Below are 27,971 nucleotides of genomic sequence, written 5' to 3'. Positions count from 1 at the left end.
TAACGATGAATCAGTTCAGTAAAGAAGATCCAGTCCACAAATCCTCAGCTATAAAAAAAGCATTTCCAAGAAAGTAGTCATATGTTACGTACTAGGTATGGGCAGTCCTATTCATTTGTAGATCATCTAATATTAACACAAATTCCACACATTTTTCCAGTAAAAAGGAGAGCAAAAAAGGCTCAGGGAAAGGAAAGGTGCGCCTGGATTGCAGTAGGTGCAAGGTGTTTGTAGCAGGACATAATCTGAGCTGCATTACTTTGGCTGAAAGCTCGGCCTTGTCACCAAAATGTCTCTTCTCACTGTAGTGCAAGCTTCCTGGTCATGCCAACAGGCTAAGCGATTTCCCCTTTATTGATCCGTAGTTGGCAACCGCTCTTCTAAGCCCAGTCAGAAGCCACGTGATCAGGGCACAAGTCGGGAGTGCATAAGTGTGGACTATTTTCTCAGGGTTGACGCCATCCACCCTGCCAAGAAGTTGGGCCCCCCCACTCCCCCCGAAAAATATGCTCAACTTATCCTGGTGTAAATTACAAAGACTGGGACACATCTTTACGTTGTCTGCTATTGATCCACAACATTGTGCAGGCACGGAGAGGGGATTCTTATTTCTGACTCCAGCCGTGCCCATAAAAAAAAAAGCTGATTTTGAGGGGTCATCGGGTCTCCTTTTGTTTGAGTCTCGTGGCTGAGGGCATTCTGGAGTCTCACACCTTGATGCAAATGCAGTTGAGGGGAAACAAAGGTACACACCTTGTTAGAACTTCAGACGTACTTAAGAGAGGTTTGCTTTTGACTTTGTTCAGTCCCTGTATACAAGATATACATGCACTGTAAGAATGTTAGATGTATTGGTCTTTCCCGTGTTTACACAAAATAAATTGCATTTATATAGCACTTACTACCTCCGATGAGGCGTTGAAATAAATGTAAATATCGTCATTGTTTTCTTTTATAGCTCTGCTCATCCCAATGCAGGGTGTTAAGAGCGCTTTAGATCCCACAAGAACATTACATATACAAGAAATCATATACATTTGTAAATCAATGTACAAATATGTAACATAAAACAATGGCGGTTCCAAGGTGTAGAAGTCACCTACCATCCTTCATAGCTCACGATGCTATATTAGAAGGATGTTCCATTGAGCCCTACACTTTGACGCTGTGCGCCTCGACGCAAAGACAACCGCTCTTCTCAGCCCAGTCAGAAGCCACGTGATGACGTGCCCCTCGACGCAAAGGCATGCGTACATAACTGCGTGTAGAAAGAGAGCAGTCTTTTTCAACAGTGACTTTCCACCACACACAGTGAGCGACTCATAGTTTCCATTCCATTCAGGAGAGAGGAGAAACAGTAACCGTTTAATCGTGCACTCTGGCTTGTAAACCGCAGAACGGCATGTTCCTTTGCTTGCATGAAGGGAGTGTGACTGAAAGGCACCTCGTTCACCTGGCAGCTGTACAGTACACCGCGCTGGGGTCGCAGAGATTTAATGAGGCCAGCTGCACCTCACACAAGCCGAGCACGAGATGTTGTCAGCGGCCATCAGCATGTACTGTTCTGCATTCATTGTCACGGATCCAAGCAAACTTTGGACCTACCGCTCCGTGGGGCATACCGCTGAGTCGGCAAACAAAAAAAAGTTCAGCAAAACTTAAATCGCATCAAAGGGAAAGGGACGTGACAATGCATCAAGGATTTGTTATAAATGCCTATAGTGGCCAACGGCGTCAGTGACGTCACATAGGCCCCGCAGCCCCTGCGGTTCGTTGGGTCCCCAAGCGCCAGACCCCCCTCAGCACAGTAACATAACCTGAAAGCTCCTGATTAAAACTGGAGGGAGACCCCTCCATGTATCTTGCAGTGCGGGCGCTTAAGTTTTTATACACCACCACTGAGTGGCGCAAGGAACAATTATAAGGCCACCCCGCAAAGTGCCTTCAGAGGCCCCTATACCTCATTTATTTATTTTATGCGATTTTATATAGCGCGAACATTACCCAAAGGTGTCAGAGCGCTTTACAAAAGAACCAGTTACATTACATAAGGACTTTGGATTAAAAGAGTTACATAAGAGATATAAACAGAAAAAAATTGCAAATGTACAAGTTGTAAAGTCATTCAAGGAAGAGATACAAACAGATAAACTCTAAAATCACATAGGAGTGGTAGTAAGTGCAATGGTCTACTATATATACTAGTGGTTAGTTAGATATATATATATATATATATATATATATATATATATATATATATATATATAAATTACAAATTCACTCAGGATTAAATTTTAACAGCGATTAGGCTTGGACAAATATATAATACATATTTACAGTGCAGGAAATTCTTGCCATCGTTCAGCCCGGTGTTCAGGTGGTATTGGAAGGAAACCACTGACCAACAGTGAAGATCAGTCCTAGTGTCAGTTGCAGCCGCAAGATGGAGGGTCCAGGTCATGGAGGTAAATACCTCACGACAAAATGGCAGGCAATGCATGCAAAACCGAACCGCTGAACAGTCAGAGAACATCTACCCCTGAATGGGAAGGCAAAGTCACCAAAATTTGAAAAAGGAACAGCAGGGTGTTGTCGTTCCGCCGTCGGGCATCCAAAGTAAGGGGAGAAGTTAGCGCATCCACTGCCTGGAGGGAGAGGGGTGATCTGAAGGGGTGATAGTTGCTGTGGCTCTAAGCGGTCGCCAGTAATGAATTAATTGAAGTATGAAGTCAGTGCGCCTGGGGAGCTCTCTACACTCTCCAAGAACTGAAACAGACCTGGGGTAACTTAGCAGTGGGTAGAGAAGCAGGCCAGCTCCTAATTTGCGTCTTCGTCCCAAGGGGCCGCCATCTTGAGGTCAGACAACCACGTTCGCCCATTTCTCCACTTTGCCTGCTTTCATGATTGAAATCTCGGTGACCAGGTGAGTAGCCTCTACTTTCCACCTTGAGGGCACTCACCAGTGTAGTGCTCGGATCCTCAGGACAGCTCCGCTCGGATCCCTTTGCCTTGTTGATCTGCATCATCCCCTAGACCGTGGGTGATCGGCAGCAGATCACCAGGTATTGATCCACTGGGGCAGCTCCGATGAATCAATTAGTCAGCCCCAGTATGGGCTGAGCCGGGCTCGTGAGAGATCTATTGCCTCAGTGTTCTCCAGGTGCAGGGGGGATCGAGCTCGTCCTGTCCCCTCCTCCTCCGGCGGGATGCTCTCTGCAGTCATGGCGGCTTCTGACCAGGCGTCGGACACCTTGGAGGTGATCATGGTCGGCTTCCGAGAACCCAGGGGGAACGCCGGACCGGGCATTCAGTCGCGGGGGCGCAAATCGCCAAGGGGAGATCCCTAGCCTGGGAGCAGCTGAGTCGCAGGGGCCTGCGTTACATGCCTGATAATGTCACTTTGCGCCTTTTCAAATGGTTTGTTTATATATGTGCTTCACATTGAATAAATCAGTGCCATGTTTGGGTGGATTTTTTTCTGTTGCAGTTTGCACCCGAGCATGTAATAAAAAACTAAAGTTAAATATGGTTCTTCCATGAGAGCCTTGGTAGTGCACAATATACACGATATGAAAGTAGTTCCAAAATATATAATGTCTTTAAAAAGTTAATAGCACTAAAAAAGAAAACACATTGCTTGCAACTAACCTGAGGGGGAGACTGCCACCTGCTGGACGAAATCTTCAAATTTCTGCCACCGAAGTCCAGCGCTGGGCAGGGCACTGCAGTATAAAGTGCCTCTATAATCCAAGCACCAGATATATTTTTCGGAGACAACTATGCTGACTATTCCATAACCAGGTCCGCTGTAACCCATCCAGCTCTCGGCAAGCTAACAAGAAAAATGGAAGAAGAACACAAAATAAACTTTGTGTAGAAAGAAACCGCAAAACCATTCTACAAGTCATTTACAAACAAACCTTGTCACGCGGTTACAAGTAACTCCCAAAGAGTCATAGTATATTTATTTCAGTTACTAAAAGCCATAATGTTTTACACAGCTGGATCAATAGAATTAACTCCGTTAACCACCGTGGCATCGCCGTCAAACCCAGATCTACAACTACAGTGCCTCGTAGTTTACTCCACCTAGACAGCCAATCTTAACCTAAATCTTACCTTTAACCATATCCGTAGCTCTCACCAATAATAACGTAGTATACAGCAAGTTGCCTATAATATACAAGGGCGTAGGAGACATGACATTTCTGGTGGGAGGAGGGGAAGCGACAACCTGGGGGAGAGCCGAGCTGCCTGGAATTCCAGCTTGGCATTAGGAGCCAAAGAACTGGCCGAGCCATGTAAATAAGGTAACATGTTATGATGAATATGATAAAGTCTTTAAAATTTAAAAACAACACTTCAACATTCCTCTGTGTCTCAGTTAAGAACATATGATTATATTACTAAATTGAGTGACATAGCACCCTCATACCCCGAAGACCTTCCCACGAGCTACCCAAAATGTGTCAGTTTGTTGTGTGCGCTGTTTTCACAGCCTATGTTGTCATTAAAGGTGAAGCACTATTATTTCATATTAACCATATGCAAGTGAGGGTTCTGTAGAGCGCAGATTCTGTACTAAATTACTTCAACGTGCTCTCAAGCTGAATGGCTAAGTAAAATGATACATAATCAAGTAAACCGATGGCTCTTGATCCCACAATTTGGTCAATCTGGGAAGCTGTGATTTGTTGTGTTATGAGTATTTGTAAAGCACACTATCACACAGGAGGGAATCTTGGTCTGTTGCAGGTGTTAGCCTTGGAAGCCCTTGGGCTGGCGAGGCGCCTATTCGGAGAGCCATGTCATCCATCCGATTCTTACGGAACTCAAGAATTGAAGTAGCTGCTGTGATGTGTAATGGCAGGTCGTTCCAGGCTTTGGGAGTCATTTAGGGAGACAGTCCAACCATTGATTCTGGTTCTGAATATTCGTGGGATGGGTGAAAGAAGTAGTCAGGCCAATCGGAGGTGTCTGGTTGGAGTGTGAAATGAAATGTGGTTATTGAAAACAAGAGAAGGGGGCCAATGTTGATTAGTCCTTTGAATGTGTGTGTGTGAGGCGTCTGAATTGTGTTTTTTTGTGCCCTCAAAGCCAGTGGAGGTTTCTGAAGTGCAGTGTGCTGTGTGTGGTGTGGTAGTTTGATTCTGGCTGCTGAGTTGTGGATGGTATTACGTCATCGGATAATTTGTTTGTTGATCCCAGCTTAGAGGGTGTTCCCATAGTCAAGCCTGCTTGTGACAAGGGTGTGAGTCACAGTTTTGCGGGTGTTGGTTGGGAGCTATTTGAAGTTTTGAGCCCAGAATTGCATACTGTACATTTCAGAGAATATTGGATTACGTCCTTCTCTTTTTCATTTAACACCAAAGGTTAGTACTTTGTGTTCAGTTTTTCAATCACTGTTATTCAGATCATGTTGATATATGTAGTTAGATTTAAAAAAAAACACTTATCACACCTCAAATCAAACTGTCTCTATGGCCACGAATATACACGCGCGTAGTCATAATATGTACACTTGCACTTTTCTGTTTGGAACATTTCAACAGATAATTAAGATCAATCGTAGTAACAGAACATGCCTGTCTGGAACCATGCTAAGCTTTGCACGCGTCCCCCTGAAGAAATGTAAACTAAGGAGCAAACTGTGTGGGAATTTGCTACACTTGGGGGGGCAGATAGGGCCCATGCCCCCTTTCTTTTTTCCCCTGGTCCCTACTCCTTCGGCCTCACCACTGCAGCTGCTGAATGTGCCTAGAGGCAAAACAGGAAAGAAAACATGCATTGAACATTGGCACACACATTTATATGTCCATCAACCTTTCACTACAGAGCAGTTTTTGTTTGAGGCGATATGTAAGTGTACACATTTGCTTTAAATGTTTAAATCGGACTTTCTATGTATGTGTGTAAATAAACATTTATATAAAAATCATTCGGTAAGATTTAAACATCTTAAGCAAATATTATATATATATATATATATATATATATATATATATATATATATATATATATATATATATATATATATATATATGACACACTGACGAAGGCTTACGCCGAAACGCGTTTGTGCTTTTTGTTTCCCGATTAAATTCACCGTGATACCTCTTAGTCTACGAGTGCTGCCTCTTTCTGGAAAGCTAAGAAGAGTTTCGAGCGCAATATATATATATATATATATATATATATATATATATATATATATATAAGTGTTAAAGGTGTGTATGAGTTTGTGTAGATATATATGCGTGCAAACACTCTTTACAATTTTCACATGGCCCCACCAGTTTTGTCTGTGTCCCACTAAAAATCACTTCCAGAGATACCACTGTCAGTGGGGGCTCTGAGATCGCTTCATTTTTTCTACTTACTTAATTTTGGTTATTCAGCCGAACAAGCAGTAACATGACCATAAAAACGACATCTTCTGCAGTTGCCTTAAAAAACAGCAATTCTAGGAGAGACTAATCAGCTTAATGGCGACAAATAAACATTTAAGAGAAACAAGCATTGGGAAAGCCAATCGGTCTTTCTTAAGCGAGACCTATGGCCTTTGTCAATGTGTTTTAACCATAATGTACAGTGTGCGGGCAGTATGGCTAAAAGTAAAAAAACACAAAAAGCGCACTTTGACGCAATTCACGCTTTTTGAGTCATAATGCTTTTTATGCTCTGCATAGGAAAAAGTCCTTTAGCAATCGATTCACTTTTGCAGGCAAAAACGTGCATACGTTGCATTGCTTTCAATGGCAACGCGTGCACGTTTGGCGATTCCCTTGCGGGAGCAAGCTTTCAAACCATCTGTTTGTAATTAACAGATGGTTCCTGCTCGCTCCCGCAAGGGAAACAGGCACCGGACCACTCCTCTCTCTCCTCTCCCTGCTGCCTCCTTTCAGCGTGAGGCGCGCGCGCTTGTTGACTCTTTCTATACCCGTCCCTCATTAGCATTCTCTCCCCACCTCTGTACGTTTCTCATCTTCTTCCCTTTCTTTGTCTTTCCATTTTCTCTTTCCTTTTGTCCTCTTCCCCGCCTGTTTAAAATTATCTGCTTTCTCTCTTTGACACTTTCCCTATCATTCCTTAATCCCTTCACTTTTCCTTCCTCCATTTCCATGTATGTGTTCTCTCTCTCTCTCTGTTATTCGCCCTCTTTTCAATATCTACTCTGTCCCTCTCCAATTTCCTTCCCCTATGTTTCCTTCTCCGCTGGTACCTACTCCATCCATATTTTTCTTGCACTCAAACTTTTTTCACCCTTCTGTTGTCCTTCTCATTCTCTTTTACTCCGTCACCGTCTCTAGTGTAAAGCTGTCTTTCCCTTGGACTCAGAGGCATGTGCTTGTAGAGCTGTAGGGACGGGAATTCAGCTGAAAAACTGCAACTCCTTCTGTTTCTTGCAGGTGGCTCGGCGGATGGAGCAGTAGGTGGCGTTCCCCCTGCTGCGGGTGCTCCTGTGTGTCTCCGGACTGCTGCTGGCCCAGGTAAGGATGTGTCTCTTGCTGTCGCAGGCCAGGGGTGTATGACATTATGCGCCTGTTTGGATCCCGAATCCGCAACCCAAATTGGGATGTCCCAGCCATCATGCTGGAGCCTCTTTAAGACACAGTCAGCAGTTCCTACATTATCAGGGGCACAGTTATGTTCGCTGATTAAAGAGAAATAACCTGTGCCTTGTGCTCAAATATATCACATACTAATAACACGGGCCGCGAGGCGGGGAACACTCGTTAGGTTGAAACTTCATTAGTAATTATGATAACTCATGAACAGACACAATCTGCACAAACTCATACATGCAACCTACCATCTCTCCTCATGTTTATAAACAATATATTTACAAACAGCCATGTGTGACCTCATGTCACTGTTCCCCGCCTGTCCTCCGCTCACTAAACAAAGATTTCACATTACAGGGCCTCTCTTTGCCTATTTAAAGCATCTGCATGAGAGCAAGGATGCCATTTGTGCACTGCGAAAATAATGTGACTTCTGATGTTTGTTACTGGAATGTACTTGAAACGTTAAATTTGAGGGTGTTTGCTGTTGCACCAGGGAGCACATTTTATGTTCTTTCTTTTTATCTCTGGCATATGTTACTTTCGGGTGAAGTTAACTCTTAGCAAAACTTGAAAACCATATACTTTTTTTACTCTTTTTATGTGGTTCTTTATTGTTCTCATCTTCCCCGTGTGACTTGTTTCACATCTCAGTCCCCTTCCCCATGTTCCCACCGATGGCGCCATGTATCAGGTGGATCTTGACTTGACCTTTCTTTCTCCTGTGAGCCCTTTGAATTGTGCTTAATCTCTTTGGAAATGGCCCAACAATTTGTGGTTAGAAGAGAGAGAGCTCTGAATTACCTAGCTTGGTAACGTAGGTTTAATTTAAGGAAGCATTCATTCTTTTTAGTGCTCCTAATCTACATCATCTTTTTGTCCTGCAAAGCACTCCAATATGGAGTCTGTAAAATTATCATCCATTTTTTTAACATTTCACTAATAGTCTAGTGCTGGTTTCAGTGTTCAATCCAAAATATGATGTGATTTGGGGCAAGTTATATTATCTCCACGTGCCTCACGTTGTAAATAATGTTTAAGGTAAATATTCATAAACAGATATACTTTGTTGTTTAGTAGGGCCACAATTACCATGATCACCGACAGCTAAACCTAGGTACCGTATAAACATAGATGAGATCCAGATACACTCCAGTGTATACAAGCAAATATATATTCGGTGGCACATCATCATTGAAGCACCCAGAATAATATATATGCTGCATGGCAAATTACTTATAAGGTCCCAAAGGCGAGACCTATTGGCTATGCCAATGCTTGTTTTCTTTACTTACTTAGTCCTGCTGCACAGCAGCCTCGCTGATGCACAACATGGCTAAAAAAAGAGACATTGCGTAAGTGAGACCTATTAGCTTTGCTGTCTGTTTTTTTGATTTTCAAAATCTAGTCCCCTCGAAGTGCTGTAAATTGCAGTTTGGCTTTAAGTATTAATAATGTGTTAATAATAATAATGTGCGGCTTGCTTGAGCACATTATTATTATTATTATTATTATTATTATTATTATTATTATTATTATTATTATTATTTGAGCACTGCTGCCTAAAAAAAAGAAAGCCGCAAGTAAAAGTGGCATTATGACCCTGGAAGAACCAGTTACCGTGAAATTTCGTGCGCAGGGTAAGGCATCACATTACAGAGCAAGAATCCTACAACACATCAAGCCAACTGCAGAGATTATTAAATTGACATCCTTGCCAGCACTTGGAGGTGTGTTTTTTACACGTTTCGGGGAACTGGGGTTTAACAACCGACACACATCTAAAACCAGCCGGACTACAGCTTTTTCAATGGTTGTCTGTGTGCGCTATGCAGAGAGGCAAAGGATTGGATGGGCATGTATTCACAACACCGTTTTGACCCACTGACACCTACTGCAAGGACTCGCACTGCCTTCTTCCTGAACACCAGAGCTCTCCATCGTGACCATTACAAACACTTGGAGGATTCTCTGTTCAAAGCATTAACTATACATGATTAATATGCCACACGAAAATAAATGCAAGAACACAACGTCCTGGGGACAGCTAACACCTTAATGGAGTGTACAACTCAGTAAAATACGTGGAATATAAACGGGAACCAAATCACTGCCATGGATTACCCGAACATGTATAAGACTAACTGTTTGAAATCGTGCTTGTTTTCCCAATGGAGTTAAGAATATGAATATTGGGCCCGATAGGGATCCGTTTCAATGTCCGTTCTAAAATACAATCTGATCTGAGACACGGAAGGACCCGGCCCACTTAAAGTTCTGCGCACTTTCGAACATTGGGTTATTGAACCTGCAGTGGAGTCAAAAGTGCCAAATACTTTAAAGCACACAGACTCTGTTAAGATGGGGAGAAAGAAGGAAAGATTCAGAAGGAGGTGATACCAAAGGAAGAGAGGTCATACGGAGCACTGCCCTGATTACTTACCAGTAATCCTCATTAATCTTAGTCCTACTCGTCGTCGACCCAGTCATAACAAATGAGGTAGTATCCAACCACAGGCCGGAAACAAGAGAGGAAACAAAACAGGAAACGCTTGCTAACCCCACCCACTGTCCTGCCAAGGGCTATAATACAATATGCAACCCTTAGCACTTCCTGAAATAGCAAGCAAAACAAAGGCCTGATAATGGGAGGGTGTGTGGGAAGTACAACTGGGACGAGTAGGACTAACAGTAATGAGGATTACCGGTAAGTAATCAGGGCATTAACTCTACGTCCCTCGTCTTCGATCCAGTCATAACAAATGAGGTATACCAAAGCACATGCCCAAATAAAAGGCCTTTTAAATACCTCCAGAAAACAAAAAAACATCCAGGATACAAGCACACCACAGTGTGCCATATCTAAGGAACATACAAACAGGAGCAGGAGGCACCACAGCCTGTAACACACCACTTCCAAGATCCAAACGAGCAGTGCAAGCACAAGGCAAATGGCAAATCCGAGAAACAGGAGTTCAGATGCCCGAGATCCTGCAAGGCAGATCTTACCCAAGGGGACCTCATAGAATGTGTCCCATGAAGCCGACACACTTCTAGCGGATCCAGCCTAGGCAAAGGCTGGACACAGCAAGGCAGAACCCAGATATGTCAACTAGACATTGACCACAACCCAACGCCCCAGGGACACCACAGAATTGGTGTCCATGCCCTGCAAGACTAAAGAAAAAGCTTTAGAAGAACGAAAAACAGTAGAACTGTCCACGTATACAGACATAGAATGTCCAGAAGACAGAAAAGGACAGAAAGAAGAAAAAAAACAGTTCATTGATGGCATGAAACTGAAACCGAACTTTTGGGAGAAAGCCAGCATCCAATGCAAAACAACAGCATCCTACAAGACACGCAGAAAAGGAGCAGAACACAGCAAATCAGAAAGCCCCCCCAAGCTCATGGCAGATGGAACAGCAACCAGGAAAGCCATGATGAAGGACAGGTACATCAAATCCACTATAGACAAAGACACAAAATAAGAGGACTGATGGGCCTGAAGGACTAGAGCGATATCCCACTTAGGGACAGTAGAACAGACATTGGGGAAAGAGAGAGAAAAAAACTCAGAACAACCAGCAACTAAAAGGCATGATGGCCGAGGAAAAGGAAACTGAATGTCTGAAAGCCTAAGTAGCTGACCACTGACCCTACAAATGACACAGAGCACACCCAAATGAAAACCAGTCAAAAAGAACTGAAGAATAGAAAAAGACGACAGAGTAGAGGCCCAACGAGAACCTGGGATCACCGAAACAAGATGGGAAGGCAAACTTAGCCACCCCAGGGCCCGGAGCTCAACCTCCAACCCCTAAGGGCAGAGGGAACAGTGATTGAAGGAAGACCAAGGAGGAGAGTGTAGTGAAGTTCCTATATTCCCAATAGGCTCTGCGCATTGGAAAAATATATCCTATAGATTAGACGTAGGACTGAGGTCGACTAGGTCTCTATCGAATATATTAAACTTAATAGTGAATGCCAGGTAGCTCAGAGGTCACTAGAAACTTTCTCGAATTCACAAGAAGGGATTAGTTTCTGACAACCACATAAACATGACCACTTTGTTTCCCAAGAATGAGAAATGTATCTCTAGAGTCGCGGAAACAATAGATAATATTTCACTCAGTCACTAGTGCATGCTTCGTTTCTACAGAGGTGCAGAGAAATAGAGAGACAAGCGTTTTCAATAAAAGGTTTTATTGAACAGTCTTCTTTCTCAGGCAAGTAAAGTGAACTGCTACAATCATAATGCAGACTGCAAAGTATAATGCGTACAGTGAGAACAATATTATAAAATAATACTGTAAGAGCATTGTATGGTTTCTAAACCATATATAAATACATAAATAACAATGGGTAAAAGTACTCAACTGGTGCATCTAAAATACGCCTACCCCAATGTACCTAACCTAAGTCTAGTACACGGGAAGGAGTAAGTGTGGTGTAGCATAGGTTTCGTTTTTCTTTGCCAAGAATCTACCCAAGGTTTCTCTAGGTTCTAATCAGCTCCATACCTTTAGTTTAGAATGAAGGAGGTCTGGTATCTCAGTCTCGGGACTCGATTTCCCAACACCCCGCAAGGGGAGCTTGGAAACACTGGAGGTGGATTCTCGCTGAGAGAAATGCAGCCTCTCGATCAGTGCGTCAGCTGGAGGGTCGGCTTCCTTCGGCACTTGCTGTAGCGAGCTGTGTCAGGCAAGTAAATAGTCGAACTGCTCCGAACCACCGTGTCTTGCTAGAACAAGTGAAGGCATCTTTATACCTTGGAGGTGTCTAGTTTGATGTAAAGTCGGGCATAATAATGTCAGGAAAGAACCCCAAGGAAATAGTAGTTCTTTGTAAAGTACATGAGTTCTTGGACAAATCAATTTTCAAGCAAGGGAAGGTCCCTGACTGCTTAAGCCGATTTTCCAAGAAATCGTTGTGACGTTTTGGTATGGGTGGAAGTAGCCATGCCTGTATTTGATCTGCATGGGCTATGTCTAAACGAGGGAATGATTTCTATGCCTATATTAGGGCAATGTGAATTGTACCTATATAAGGGCATGAATCGGGAAAATTCACTCTGATCCTAAACCCCATACAACACCCACTCCACTTTATTGTGTACCATATTACTAAGTTCTAAACACATAAAACATATCTAAAACATGATGTGTTAAAACCCCATCCTAAATACAAAAAAAATGCATTCGAAAAATGGTTGTACACAAAAAGAGCATTTGTGCTGTACGCATTTAAAAGCAATGTTTCATTCAAAGGATATAGATGACATTTTGAAAACGTTATCCAAATGAATCATGAAAATACATTTATGAAATGGCTCTTAAGTACAGAAGAAAAAAGTCGAGACCATTCCATGACATACTATATAAATTGTTTGGTTGTGGACAAGGTCAAATATTGTCCCGTGGACGTATTCAAAGAATTCTTGTTCTCTAGGAATAGTTCTACTTTAAGCAGATTACTTTGTGCCCCAAAAAATAAAAATAAAAAATGTCAATTTTGGAAAAAAATCAAATCATAGAAAAATAGAGTTCCAAAGTTAGGAGTTTGTTTTGGAAAGTGAAGGTCGAATTCAGAGTCTCACAGAACACTGTGTGCTAACTTCAAAAGTCAGTGTCATTGTTTGGAGAAAACATCAAATCTTCTAAGCTGGTAAAGAATTTGTCTATTACTGTAGGTGAAAGTTGGACTACCTCGTTAAACAGATCAATTGCACATAGATGAGAAGGATCGCCGTCAGCGTCAGCCGCAATAGCAATGTTTGAAGTAGAGGGCACCTGTGTGCCTGTTGCTCCACGTATCTCAGCGTCTTCAGTTTGCGTCTGTGAGATCTCAACAAATGCCGTCATCAGGATTGGTAGCCGCTGAGGACAACACAGTGCATGAGCCGTTACCGGTTCAAGCAAAGCATCAACATCCATTGGCAGGACTGATGGGAGTGTCAGACAGATGTCTAGCACGCATGCTTCTCCACATAGCAGGCATCGTAGAACAGGTAAGATGCAATCTTGCCAGATTGGTCGGAATGATAGAAACAACGCTGTATTTAGATCTCTTAAACGAGCCAAGCCCAGAATTTGTATCATGCGCTCACGACACTTCATTGCCAGGAGGGTGTTCTCCAAGGTGATCTGGGTGTCGATGGTGACTTGACTTGCCATATAGGAGCAGAATGAGTTAAAATAGTATTCCTGTTACAAGACCCAAAACAAGAGGCAGGCCGCCAAACACAGAGTGCACAAAGTTTGGAAATATGCCTAGGACTGCTTCAAAGGGTGCTAACATTATCGAAAAAATTGTCTTAAATACATGTACAATACCACTCGTATCAGACATGTTTAAGACACGACCTAACATTTCTGAGAAATGTATGGGGCAGTTTGTATATAAAAGCACATGTATCTCTGCAGAAGTCCTTGCAACTTGCAGATCATACGTCTCTTTGGCTGAGGTCAGTGGCACCGTTTTTGTAAAAGAATGGCTTTCAGTCTGCTGAAAGTATCAATTCGAATAAAAGAGATGTTCAGTGACGGCCATAATGGCGACTTCCCGTCTGTCTTAGTTTTAGGAAACAATACTTGCATACAAAAAGTGACCCTGGCTGACACGCTTACGAGTAGGGGGTTCCTGGCCCCTCTCTGTGCCAAAGTGATTTGTTTATCTGTAAGGTTAAACTCAGAAAACAATGATGTGGTGTTGATTAGACGCCATGGCACATTGCCAGAACGAGGGTTTTGCAACATCCAGCCCAAAAGCATTATAGAACGCAATTGAGACTGACCATGCTGTAACGTGACCAAGTCCTGTTCCATTATGCCAGTGGCAGAGGATACTATGCTGTCCAAAGAATATATTCTGGATGACAGAGTCGTTAACCCATTGTCAACTACAGAAAGAGATTTCTCTAAATTAATACGATCGATTTCTCGCATCCGTTCTGCAGTCACTGCTTCCGTTGTTTTCCATGCTTCATTATAGATGGCATACATATCGGCGTATATAAAACGTTTATGATGCGGTTTCGCAGGTCCTTGTACGAAGTCCTTGAAATCAACGCCATTTTAAAGAAAAAATAAGTGTTGTTTTACTTCCTTTAGTGTAGATTTTTGTAGCCACTCAAGGCACAGCTTTCCCACACTGTATGATGTTACTATCCCTGGATGTTGTCTCTGGACATATCTTGGATCTGGCCTAGTTAATGTGAACCCCTGTGTTTTATTCAGGAATCTATCTTGACAGTTGTTTGTGTCCGTGGGCCAGATTATCAATTTTTTTCCAATCAGGATCTGCTCTGTTGTTAAGTAAAATAGTTTTTACGTCGACCACCTCCTCTGAAGTATTACTGCTTTCAGGTGTAGGTGTAGGTACTGATGGTTTATTTAAATCTTTTATCTGAGCTAATCCAAGACAAGATGTCTGTTGAACAGTATCATTCAAAAACATTATTTGTTCTGGGATAATGCAGGCTCTAAATAAAGCTTCTAAGCCCTGCACCTACCTGTCTTTTGTGCCCCAGACAGTTTTTGTCTCAATGGTGTCTTTCCAAAAGTCAATACCTAATGTAGACAGCTGAGCATAAAAGGCTGCAGAATAAATTTGTATTTGTATTTGTCAACATACTTTTAATTCCTGTCCTATTAACATTTTTAAAGTAAAATGATTCTGGATTGGAAATATTAAAGCCCGAAAAGTACGGAAATTTGTCATAAAATGTTTTTGAGCTACCTTTTGTTGGCGGTGGACAATGTTCCCATTGGTTAAAAGTAAAATTATTTCTAGGGTTTGCAGATCTATGCAAGAAATAATGACCATAGTGATTATAACAGTACATTTGTTCATAATCTGATGAACCTTCTAAGAATTCATGATTTGTAAATTTTGCAGACATTTGTAAGTCCGACATCATATTATTAACAGTCTCAAAGTCCCAATCATCAGAAAATGTGCTGGGTAAAACAACATCACTCAAGGAAGCCTTGAATTGGTGTGGAATCTTCAACAGCTCCGCCGGACCAAGACTGTCATATTCAGTTCTGTTCCAAGCTATACCACCTGGTATAGGAATGGCTATAATGTTTACTGCTGACAAGCCTCTTTGTTCACGATGGGATGATTTATGCGGCTTGAGGAGTAAGTTGATGTTCCTTCTTACTGTGTCCTTTGTACAATATTTCCCACTGATCAGCATTCCCAAGGTAAATACCATAGTCAACCATAGTAGAATAAAAAGTACATCTAAGACAATCCATACTTCAACCCATGGTGAGACCAGATATTATTATTATTATTATAGTCATTTATATAGCGCACAGCTACCTCCAACGGAAGTGTCCCGGCGATGATGTATTTTCCAGTTGTTGAAAGAGACCTGTTATTTGAAAGTTTTTTTAGCTGGCGGCGTTTCAGGTTCACTCGGATCCTCGGAAAACATATCAAAGTTAATGAAATAGCCAGAGGCAGTTCTGTCAATTGTAGGGATTGCTTCCGGATTCGATGAAATCGCTGGAATCACTTGCCATATTAGTATACTCGGATGCTATATCATTGTAGACAGGTGTTTCTTGACGTACTGTTATTTGGGTCTCAAGAGGCACAAGTTCCATGGCTTTGTTACATAGTCCTTTGTTCTGTGCTGCAGAGACTTTGAATGTTATCAGTCTCTCAGTCTGAACCTCTTGGATTGTAGCCAGATTTGGGCGTCTGCTACATCTGTGGAGTCCACTCGGCCTACTACTTATGATTGCCCACATGATGTAGTTTTACGAGGTCGATGGATACAAACCTGTTCTCCTTTCTTCCAGCAAGGGGCGGCAGTAATACTGTTCTTGATCCGTGAATTGCTAAAACAGGTACTGGTTGTCTGTATGAAGGTTCAAATTCCTTCTTCACCGCGATCTTTTGTCTGACCTGATCCCCAATCTTTGGAATCCAGGCAGGCCTTGCTGGGACAGGTGGTTTTTCTTCAGTTGTCGTTGGCTTCAGGAATACGTTGCTTTGACTTTTTCTTGTTTCATTTAAGTCCTGCAAAACAGCGAAACGGTCTTTAATATCAAAAGGTTTTTGTTCTACCACTGAAGTGTGACGATCAAGGTCCTGGACATTCATTCTAGTTCCAAAAAGGATTTCATATGGAGTGATTCCCCCTAGAGAACTTCTTGGCAGATTGTCAAGACTACGTTGGACACTTATTAGATGTTTGTCCCACCGCACCCGAGCCAAGTACCCTAGCTGTTACAGATTGCTTTATGTCCCGGGTTTTTCTCTCCACAAGCAAATTTCCCTCAGGATGGAATGGACTAGAATACCGCAATGCAACGCCCAGATTGGCCATGGCCTCCTTGCAAGCTTTTAAGCTAAACGCAGGACCCTGGTCAGAATATAGCGTGCCGACTGCATATGTGCCAATAAAGACTTGCAAATCTTTTATAACAGTTCGGGCGTCAGCCGAGCGCTGGGGCCACATCCAAATAAATCTCGTCTTAATATTTGTGGGACCGCATTTGTCCATAGGGATATCTGCGTGTAGATAGTCAAATGCTGTCTAACAATGGTGTCTGTACTGGGCTGGCTATGCTGTAGTCAGGAATCTGGTGGCGTTCTATGCTGCGATCTCTGTTGCAGTCATGGCAATTAATTGCAAATGTGTAAATGTGACTATTCATCCCTGGCCACCAGTACATCTCTTTTAATTCTAGTATAGATTTAGAGATCCCCTGATGCATCAGACCCTCTCCAAAATGAGCATTGTGTATCAAAGCTACTCTACGTTTCCTGTTTGGAATTACTCTATCCCCCACTCCAGGAATTCGAGCAAAAGGAAAGGAGTTGGCATCAATTATGTATGAATATTCGAGTGGATAGTTTTGAGGTAACGCTGCACCGCTGCCTTTGCTTGTCGCATTGACAGCTAGCATTATTTCACCTTCTATTTTCGTTTTTGAACGAGTGATTGCAGCTACGGAACCCGTTTGCACAGCTGCCTTCGTGGCTTAATCAGCCAATGAATTGCCTGCAACATGAATGTCATCACGTTGATGACTCAGTGTATGGCTCACGTGAGCTTTTTGTAGTTCTTTTCATGACTGAACTACTTGTTCCCAAAACAACTTATGCTTGATTGTGCACCTTTCGCATCTTTTAAACCGTTTTCAATCCAGTTCTGCAAATATTCATTATAAGATTGAACGCAATAATAGGAATCGCACACTATGAGAGTGGGGAATACGCGATCTGTATTTTCGAGCGCCATCTTGAATGCCTGTAGTTCAGCTAGCTGAGCTGTACATTCTCAGAGAGATTATGTTTTTGTGACCATAGGGTGGAATTTACCATCGCGCCAGCGTCCTTTAACCATTGCACACGCAGCACTATAAGCTGGTTTACCCAAAATAGCGGGCTGTGCTGATCCGCCGGTATAAATTATACAATCATACTGTTCAAGAGGCAGAATCTCAGCTGGCAGAGGACATTTTTGTTCGTATTGTAGAAATTCTTGTGTTTTCAAATACGGGTCAAAAACGTATTCAACGTCTGTTGCAGCAAGAGAATTAACCCATTGTATCCATCTTGGATGTAAAGCCTTTGCATTTGGAATGCTCGCTTTTGTCACTGCTTCTAAGGCAGGTACAGGAGTAACGACCATTATGTGTTTTCCCTGTGCGAGGGCTTTCTCTTTTGCTACTGCAGTTTGAACCGCTGTCAAATTTTTTTCTGTAGAAGTGAATTTCATTTCTGCTTGTGTGTACAAGTGTGATTTATAAGCAATTGGTACTTATTCCCCTTCATTAAAGGTTAAGTACGTGAAGCCGCATCTTCCTGGAATGATTCGTATTACTAAGTTGCGTATGTTTATGCGTGTTTGTAAATGTGTGGTTGATAATATGTCTGTTTGCACTGAGCGCAAAATTTGTGTGTGTTTTTGAGTCCAATTAATTTGTTTGAAATCTGGTTTGATTAATTTGTAGAGAGGTCTAACCCTTTCTGCGTAATTTTGAATGTAAGTTCATCCGAAATTTAGGAAACCTAGAATTGACTAAGTTTTTCTGCGTTCTTGGAGGTTGGAGCAGCGCACATTTCACTAGAACGTTTGCTGTGAGGCTTTTGCCTTCACTTCATAATTCATATCCTAAAAACAGGACGTTGAGGTGGGTAATTCGTGATTTTTCTAAATTGAATTTGTACCCCTCAGAGGCAAAGCCCAATATTATGGTGTTCATCCTGTTCAAGTGCCTATCCAAGTCATTATCTGTTAGATAGATGTCATCGACATATGATAATGCTTCATCATCATACGTTTGTAGTAACTCTGTTACTCTGGCTGAAAATAACCCTGGACTATTCCTAATTCCCTGGGGGAGACGACAGAATTGACGCTGTGTCCACATACTTGAGAAAGTGCTCAAATACCTGCTTTCGGGTGCAATATTTTGACAGAAGAAATCGTTAGAAATAACTAATGTAGTTTTATATTTTTTACGCACAATGTTATTCATTAGTGCTGCACTGTGTGTATTTTGTACTGCAAAAGTTTTGCAACAGGAGTTTAAATGTCTGTAATCCAAAACTAGATGATGTGTATTGTCTGGTTTGGATACAGGAAACAAAGGATTGTTCATTGACAAGGTGCATGTTTCAATCATACCTTGGTCTTCAAGTTGATCTAAGATCTCCATGACTTGTTTTTTTAGCTTCTTGCTTAACAGGATACTGCCTTTGTGCACTTGGTTGAGTTTTTAACTGTATTTTATGTTGAGGAGAATCCTCATCCCATCCCACATGATTTTTATATAATGCAGGTGCCTGGGCGACTGCCCATTTCCTGGCATATGTGTATTTTTAATGAATTGCAATATGGTTGGAGAAGGCTGGCATAATGATGCCTTCGCCATGTGGGCACTCCCTGACAAATTCAGGTGGCCAGTCTTGTTCAGCTAGAAGAATCTCATAACCCTTATAGAGCTTCTCCCAAAAGAATGCTCTTATTTTTCTAGTTATGTCCCCCTCCATCCGGAGTGTTACTTCATATAAACTGTGTGGGACACTAACCCTGGTATCAGCAGTTTCAACTTGGATGTATTCATTCAAGTCCACTGTCTCCAGATGATCCTTCAAGATCTTGCAAGCTACGATTACTTCTGCTGCGCTGTCCAGCATTGTCTGAGCCCACTCCCCGTTCTTGAGTTGTGTCCTCAAAATCCTTGGCATGTCTGATTTTTAGAACTGCTACCTTCTTTTTGGTGAATTGACTGTTCATATTTTTTGGAACGTGTTGATCGTCTTTGGACTTCACACGTTCTTCCTTTTGTTCTGATCGCCCTCTTCTTTCCGATTTCTGTGATGAAGTCTGAAAGGTAGGAGAGGAACGTGTATCAGTATTCTGATATCTATCAGGTTTTCTCAAATTATCCCTATTCCTGAGGTTATACCTCCTTTCAGAGGGCTCCTTTTGAGGAGACCAACCTCGAGATTGAGAAGGCTTCTCTTTAGAAGTTTGTTTAGTGTTCTCCCACTTCTTTTAGGAACAGTGAGAGTGTTTTTAATAAAGACCTTTTCAGGACTTTCAGTCAGCTGGGGTTTTACTGGTTTACCACCCAAACTGTCTCTACCTAGCTCTTCATAGGATTTTTCGATTATTCTAGCTAGTTCTTGAGGTTGCTCAGTTACATCAAATTCTCTTAACTTTTGGCGGATGCTGCTTCACTTTTTTCATATTAGCTAATATTATTGTTGAGACCTGTTTGAAATCTTTCAGTAATTTCATACCTAGATTTAAAGCAGGCTCTGCCCCGTATTCATTTTGAATCTGTTTCAGGACATCTGGTATTACCGCCATAGACGGAACACCATGTGTTTTTGTGTAGATTACAGCAAAGACTGTACCCCAAGTGTCGCAGTCCTCCAGGTGTGGTGCGATCCCCATTGGTAAACAGATTGTTAAATTCCTGTGTTTCTCATGAGGGGTAGTATCAGGAAATACTGCCTCGACTGGAGTAATTTTTTGAGCTATCCAGAATGGAATTTGTTCCCTTTTTGAGAGTAATTTACCAATGACTGATTGTATAGTCTGTGGTGTGATTTTATTTGTGTTCCCCTGGTAACGGGCGTGTTGTGGAATCCTTATAGGAGGTTGGACTGTTAGATTCCGCATGACATATTGAACCAATTGTCTATGTATTTTGATTAGTTGTTAGTTGAACTAATAGTTCTGCACCTGTCATTTCTTCAATGTCAGGATGTGGTTATAGCTGGCTAGTACCGGCCATGTTGCTCCTGGTATAACTAGTGGACCGAGCCTGGTAATGGAATTTTGATGTTGTAGGGCGCCTTTAACCCAGAGCGCATGATCTTGGTAAGTTAGTGGAATTTCAATATCCTCAAAAGGAACGTATTCCATTGGATGTTCCTCTACTTTGTAGAAGTGAAACACATGTGTTATTGAATTTGCTTCAGGGAAGATAATCCATGAATAGAATACCTCTGTTTGCCGATATTTGTGTACCTCTATCACAAAAATTACCCTACCACCTCTTGATGATAGGCCATTTGTTATAAGTTTTATAGTGATGGTTTTCCTTAAATTTTCTGGGATGATTATAGCTTCCGGGCCATCTTGTTGGAAACCTGTAACGTCTTAGCCTGGTAGGGATGCAGCTGCTGCAGCTCCACTGGTTGCGTTGTTGTCGCCGTTAACCAACATTGTATAATGAAAGTTGCAGAGCAAGTTTCAAGGAAACAAAGATAAGGTGCACAATATTTTGGAACACTGTATCCTTCAACGTTGAACAAACCGAAAACTAATACATAGGATTTACGTCCTATTCAGTTATGGCAGATATTTTATCCTTTTACCCACTTCAGGCGTCTATTGGAGTATTTTACGGGAATAAGGGGTCTCTGAGAAAAGCACGACTGAGTTACTGTAGTATCTATCTATAAATTAGTGCCTTACCAAACGTTGGGCGCCATGTAGTGTAGTTCCTATATTCCCAATAGGCTCTGCGCATTGGAATAATATATCCTATACATTAGACGTAGGACTGAGGTCGACTAGGTCTCTATCGAATATATTAAACTTAATAGTGAATGCCAGCTAGCTCAGAGGTCACTAGAAACTTTCTTGAATTCACAAGAAGGGATTAGTTTCTGACAACCGCATAAACATGACAACTTTGTTTCCCAAGAATAAGAAATGTATCTCTAGAGTCACGGAAACAATAGATAAGTATTTCACCTAGTCACTCGTGCATGCTTCGTTTCTACAGAGGTGCAGAGAAAAAGAGAGACAGGCGTTTTCAATGAAAGGTTTTATTGAACAGTCTTCTTTCTCATGCAAGTAAAGTGAACTGCTACAATCATAATGCAGACTGCAAAGTACAGTGCGTACAGCGAGAACAATATTATAAAATAATACCGTAAGAGCATTGTATGGTTTCTAAACCATATATAAATACATACATAAATAACAATGGCTAAAAGTACTCAACTGGTGTTTCTAAAATACGCCTACCCCAATGTACCTAACCGAAGTCTAGTACGCGGGAAGGAGTAAGTGTGGTGTAGCATAGGTTTAGTTTCTCTTTGCCAAGAATCTATCCAAGGTTTCTCTAGGTTCTAATCAGCTCCATACCTTTAGTTTAGAATGAATAAGGTCTGGTATCTCAGTCTCGGGACTGGATTTCCCAACACCCCGCAAGGGGAGCTTGGAAACACTGGAGCTGGATTCTCGCCGAGTGAAATGCAGCCTCTCGATCAGTACGTCAGCTGGAGGGTCGGGTTCCTTCGGCACTTGCTGTAGCAAGCTGCGTCGGGCAAGTAGATAGTTGAACTGCTCCGAACCACTGTGTCTTGCTAGATCAAGTCAAGGCATATTTATACCTTGAAGGTGTCTAGTTTGACACAAAGTTGGGCATAATAACGTAAGGAAAGAACCCCAAGGGAATAGTAGTTCTTTGTAAAGTACATGAGTTCTTGGAAAAATCAATATTCAAGCAAGGGAAGGTCCTTAACTGCTTAAGACGATTTTCCAAGAAATCGTTGTGACGTTTTGGTATGGGTGGAAGTAGCCATGACTGTATTTGGTCTGCTCAGGCTATGTCTAAATGAGGGAATGATTTCTATGCCTATATTAGGGCAATGTGAATTGTACCTATATAAATGCATGAATTGGGAAAATTCACTCGGATCCTAAAACGCCATACAACAAGAGAGTCTCCGAGGCAAGAACCAAGGAGGACCCACAGCCAGATCCAGCAACAATGGAAACCACGGCCTCAGAGGCCAATACTGAAGAACAGCCACCGCAAGCGCCCACTTCAGTCAGACCCTCGATAGAAATGCCTGAAAAGAGGAGAAAGGGAGGGCAGGTAAACAGCAACAGAGGAAGTCAAGGAATCAAGAAGGCATTCACATCCAAGGCTCCCACCACCTGAATTGAGGAGGAAAAGGCTTGCGAAAGAGCAGTGGTCCTGGACGCAAACAAAACCACCTCCGGACAACCGAACCTCCAGCAGACCATGTGAAATACCCTGGGAGAGAGACAGAGACCCAGGTAGGATGGTAACATGCCGCACAGAACACCCACCACCACAATGGCCGCACCGATGAAGTGATGAGCAGAATTAGCCAGAGATGGAGCACCGCACAACTTGTCACTACACAAGTCACCAGATTTAACGAGGTACAGTGAGAGCTGCTCAACTGTATTGTGGTACTGCACCAGAACATTCCACCACGACAGGAGCTGCACAAAGCATCTAAAGGCCCTTCTACAGCCGCCAGCCATTACCAGATGGAGGAACGAAAGGCCTCCGATCCGCACCACCATGATGAAGACTTCGGGTGAGAAACATACTCCGACTGGAAGTACACAAAACTGTCAACGACAACCTTCCAGAGAGAACACTAAGAAACTCCAGGAACCTCAACGCCACAGCCACATGACATGGAGGTAGGCAGCCAACACAAAGCGCACCTGAATCAATGGGATAAACCATAGCAAGGTCTCCAACAGGTATGGAATCTTCCACACAGAACGGAGCAGGGACCTGAGGCGGAACACCATTCAGAAGCCCCACGTAACCCCGGCACCAGGAACACTATGGAAAGAGTGCCCCAATCCCACCATGACTCACGAACCGGAACAATTGACATCTACTGCAGGAGCAACTGAATCCCATCCAACCACGCCTTTCCCCACAGGGCAACCTTCTTAAGTGGTGACACCACTGTCCGCGAATTGGGCAAAGCTAGGAAATGAAGTAAGGCAGAATAAGATGCACTGGAAGCTTCCACTCATTCAAGAGAGCACCATTCGCAAAAGGATGAATGGGTAGGACTTGAGAAGAAGCCCTGAACAGAGCAAGCACCAGGATATTGGAAGGTCCGGCCACCTCCACAAACCTCTTGCATCACCAACACGGGTCAGAATCTCATGCAACACGGCTGCCAAAACATACTTCTCACATGTTCCAAAGAGCCCAGAGACAACACAGCAGAAGATTCAGAGCTGGAATTGGCAAAATACAGCTCCTGCCCACTGCCAGAAAGCAAACCAGCATTTATCTTCACCAAGGACAAGCGACGAAAATCAGCCTCCACTGCATCACCTTCTCACCCAACCTCTACGACATAGGGGGAATGGCAGACCCAGGACTCACAACGGAAGATGGGGGTGACGGCATTGGGGAACAAAGCATCCACGCCCTGTTGTCCCTGGACAGCAGTCCATAGAGACCACTTCATAAACCAGGTAAACAGGATGCCAGAAACCAACATCCAGAACTCTCTGACACACCCCCTACATAAATGCAGCAACAACTGCATGAGAGCAGAACAAGTGTGTGGTTGATAGTACCGCAAGTAAATAAAAAAAAATATGTAACCAGGTCCTTGTAAACGTGTAAATCACCCTAGAGCGCCTCAAAGAACTAAATTGTAGCAGGGAGATTACGTGAACTATCCAGAATCAGAAAATGTTGATGTCTATGCAGAGACTCAAACCTGGCTCCGACCGGCTCCGAAGTCAGTAGTTCAAGCTGTTAAGCCACATCCACAACCTCAGAAGAAAGCTGTCAATAGCTGCTCGGACATGTGGACTACAGGAACCAGCACACGTCAGAGTGCACACAGGAAGGCCATCAGCAACGTTCAACGCGCCCCTCACCGAGAATGCAGCTGGATCGGCAAGAGGGAGCTGGTACCGCCAGAACAGGTAAGGCCCTAGAACCGTAGCAAATATGCTGCTGCCATGAGCAAGATTCCTCAACCTCTCCCACAGCCCACATACACCATGGAGGGCAGCCGCAGAGGAGCCAGCCTCTAGGACACAGCTCCAACAAAAAGCCCCTTGCGCAGAACCAGCAAAGCAAGGGATGAACATACCTAGTCACGAGCTCCGTCACATTCAAATCAGTCACCGGCCTATGTAGAGCAATCAAGGAAGATATAAGGGAACCCCTGGATGCCCTACAGACCCGCTGGGAGGAGGACCTGGGAATACCTATACCTGAGGGCAACTGAGCGATGTTGCTCGAGTGGACCCCCAGAGTATCACAAAACGCCTGATTTAAACTAATCAATCTCTGTATCCTACACAAAGCATATCTCACCCCAGAGAAAATAAACAGGCATTTCAGCAGAATCGGGGCGGCATGTCCGCGATGTGGATTAGTGGGGGTATACTTATGCCACATGCTGTGTCTTTGGCCACTGCTAGAACAGTAGTGGGAGAAAATAACTCATACACTTGCTGACATCACACTAAGGGAGGTCCCCTGCATCCTGGGACACTGTTGACTGAGCTGGTGCCCTCACACAGCCAAAACCAAAGTGATCAGTAAATTCCAGGGCCTAGATATTATTTAAGTAAAAAGGGAAATAATAAGACATTGAAAAGCTACAATGGGCTCTCCAGCTGCAACCTCGCGCAAGGTTTTAGAGAGATGGGCAGGATATGAGTGGAGTACGGCTTCCTGAGGCCAGGCAGGGACGGTGTTCCCTGGAAGTGACCAGGGTCTGGGAGGCAGTAGTTGACAGCCTCAAGGACCTGGATCCCCCCCTCACCCCCTTTGTGGGCAGTGTCCCCTGGAAACCGAATAAGCCTTAACCCCAATTGTTCTGCCTACTGGGATTACAATTCCATGCCCTGCTATGTTTACACTGGTGTGTTAGTTTCCCGAAATTGAATACAGTGGACTTTTACTCTTAATCTGCTGGGTGCGTCAAACCATACTGGGGCATATATATGAACTGGACAGGCTGATACTTTGATGCAAATTGGGGTGGTGAGGAGGATATAGTTGGGGAATTGGGGGTTATGACAAATGAATATGCATTGAAGGTGTACTACATGATGCCTCTCTTTGGCCTAGTGTACGGTGCTGCTTTAATACTCATTACATCTAGTTAAAAAAAAGTGGGTGTGACAGTGAGTGGAGGTACGTCATAAAGAGTAAGTGAAAGTGTTAGTGAGTTTGAGTATTAGTGAGAGTTAGTAAAAGTGTGAGTGTAAGAGAATTTTTGTAATTAAGTTTTATTTATTATGAAATATTTCTCATTGCTACAAACTGTTACTAATATTATAATGTATTACCAGCCATATGGCTGCTGTTAATCAATTATAGGTTGCTGATTATTTTATTAGCCATTGCTGAGTTTTTTATTGAACGTAATGTTCTTTGCTTTTGTTTTCTTTTGTTCGTTCGCTGGGATGTGCGCGATACTCAGGTGGAATGATTTTTAGATGCCAGGAATGGATGCGGCACTCCTCTTGTATTTTAATCATACAATACAGGTTCAGCTCAATTACCTTGACTACGGTCTATGTTTTAAAAGATTCATGCCCTTGCTTTCTAGGGGATACTGGCAAACCAATGAGGACAGATTGTCTTGCTCAACAGGTTATTTGAACAGGTACTGTTGCATTGTATGGTAAAAACCGATTTTTAGCAAACACAAGATGATGGATGGATTGCTGAAACTTTTTAACCACTCACCCCAACCAAAGATCTGGGTTTAATCCATTGTTCAAATTAACAATGGATTAAACCCAGATCTGTGACTGGGCGTGAGTGTTTGACAATGCGCAATATTCAGTCCACCATCTTTATGTGTTGCATTTTCATCCTTAGTGGGAAGGGTATGTCCAGATGTGGGTCCTGTGCTTGCTACGCCACAGGATTCAAGCTAACCTGGTTGATGAGGAGTGATGCCCAAACACTGTCCCAGGGTGCTTGTTTTCCGGTCCTGGGAGGACCTGGCCTTGAAGTTCGGGCTGGACTGTTCTCATAGGGGTACAGGGTCAAGACTGATTTGCAAATGGCTGGGTCCAAACTGAAATGGCGTGGGGAGCAAAATAACAATAAATTAAACCCAGATCTGCAAATGGGGTTGAATATTTGACAATGTTCAACATTCCGTCCATCATCTTTTTTGATTTGCAAAAAACATTATTACACATTGGCACTATTAACTTCTCCAGGATCAAAACAGAGTTTAAAACTATTCATAAGTTCAGCAAATGTGTTCCTTGTAAGGGTGTGAAAAATATGCGACAGTGATGCTTGGAATAGCCATCAGTACACATTATTCCACTGCTTCACCTCCTACCACACTATCAAACTGCGAGGAGCATTTCTCACCCTATGGATGAGAACACAAATATGTTTTGTGCCACTGAATGCTTGTTATTTAAGATAATTCGCTTTGTGACAAAAATCGGAGACATTAGCACCAGTTTTGAACGGCAATATAGGACGACAGGCAAAAGTTTAGATTTACATTGTTGCACTTTCCATTTTATGAGATACCTGGTTTTATTAATTTTAAGTAATCAATTTCAGTACATTTATATCGCACTTGGCACTTTGGAGACAGATATAAGTTTGATTATGTGGAAGAAGGGGGTCCTTAATATTTGTACTTCGGTTTAGGACTATCGTGGTGTACTCGGGAGCCCTTTGCCCTTTTCACTACTAGTACGCTAATTCTGGGACTTGTGGTTTCACGTTTAATAATTTAGTGACACACTAAAAAACAAAAATATTAAAAGTGATGCTAGTTTAAAAGGCAGAAATTGCCCACGGTATCACGCCTGACGTACAGCCATCTGACAGCTAGAGTGTATTATTCAAGCTGTGAGAAAGTAAAAGGCACACATTGACGGAATGTGGAACAAACAAACATTCATCGACAGTCAAGAGATCTGGGTTAAATCCATCGTCCTTTTGCTCCCCATGCCACCCCAGTTTAGACTCAGACATATGCAAATCAGTCTTGACCCTGCTCCTTATGGGAACAGTCCAGCCAGAACTGCCAAGCCAGGTCTTCCCTGGACCAGTTACAAGCATCCTGGGACCAGTTTCGGAGTATCATCCTCATCAGCCAGGCTAGCTT

The 27,971-nt window shown here is 42.8% G+C and overlaps 1 protein-coding gene across 2 annotated transcripts in view; it reads right to left on the bottom strand.

Moving 5' to 3' along the window:
• The window catches only part of TECPR2 (tectonin beta-propeller repeat containing 2), a 626,110-nt gene that overhangs the window by 340,363 nt on the left and 257,776 nt on the right, over positions 1 to 27,971 (bottom strand). For both annotated transcript variants that reach the window (XM_086937834.1, XM_086937835.1), the window contains exon 11: positions 3,649 to 3,832. In XM_086937834.1, the coding sequence (XP_086793960.1) occupies positions 3,649 to 3,832 (184 nt within the window). The remainder of the gene's footprint in view (positions 1 to 3,648; positions 3,833 to 27,971) is intronic.

The sequence above is a fragment of the Lissotriton vulgaris genome, chromosome 9 (genome assembly GCF_964263255.1).
Source record: "Lissotriton vulgaris chromosome 9, aLisVul1.2, whole genome shotgun sequence".
Classification (NCBI taxonomy): domain Eukaryota; kingdom Metazoa; phylum Chordata; class Amphibia; order Caudata; family Salamandridae; genus Lissotriton; species Lissotriton vulgaris.
Note: the sequence above shows the minus strand (reverse complement) of the source record. Positions and strands in the feature narration are given on the sequence as shown.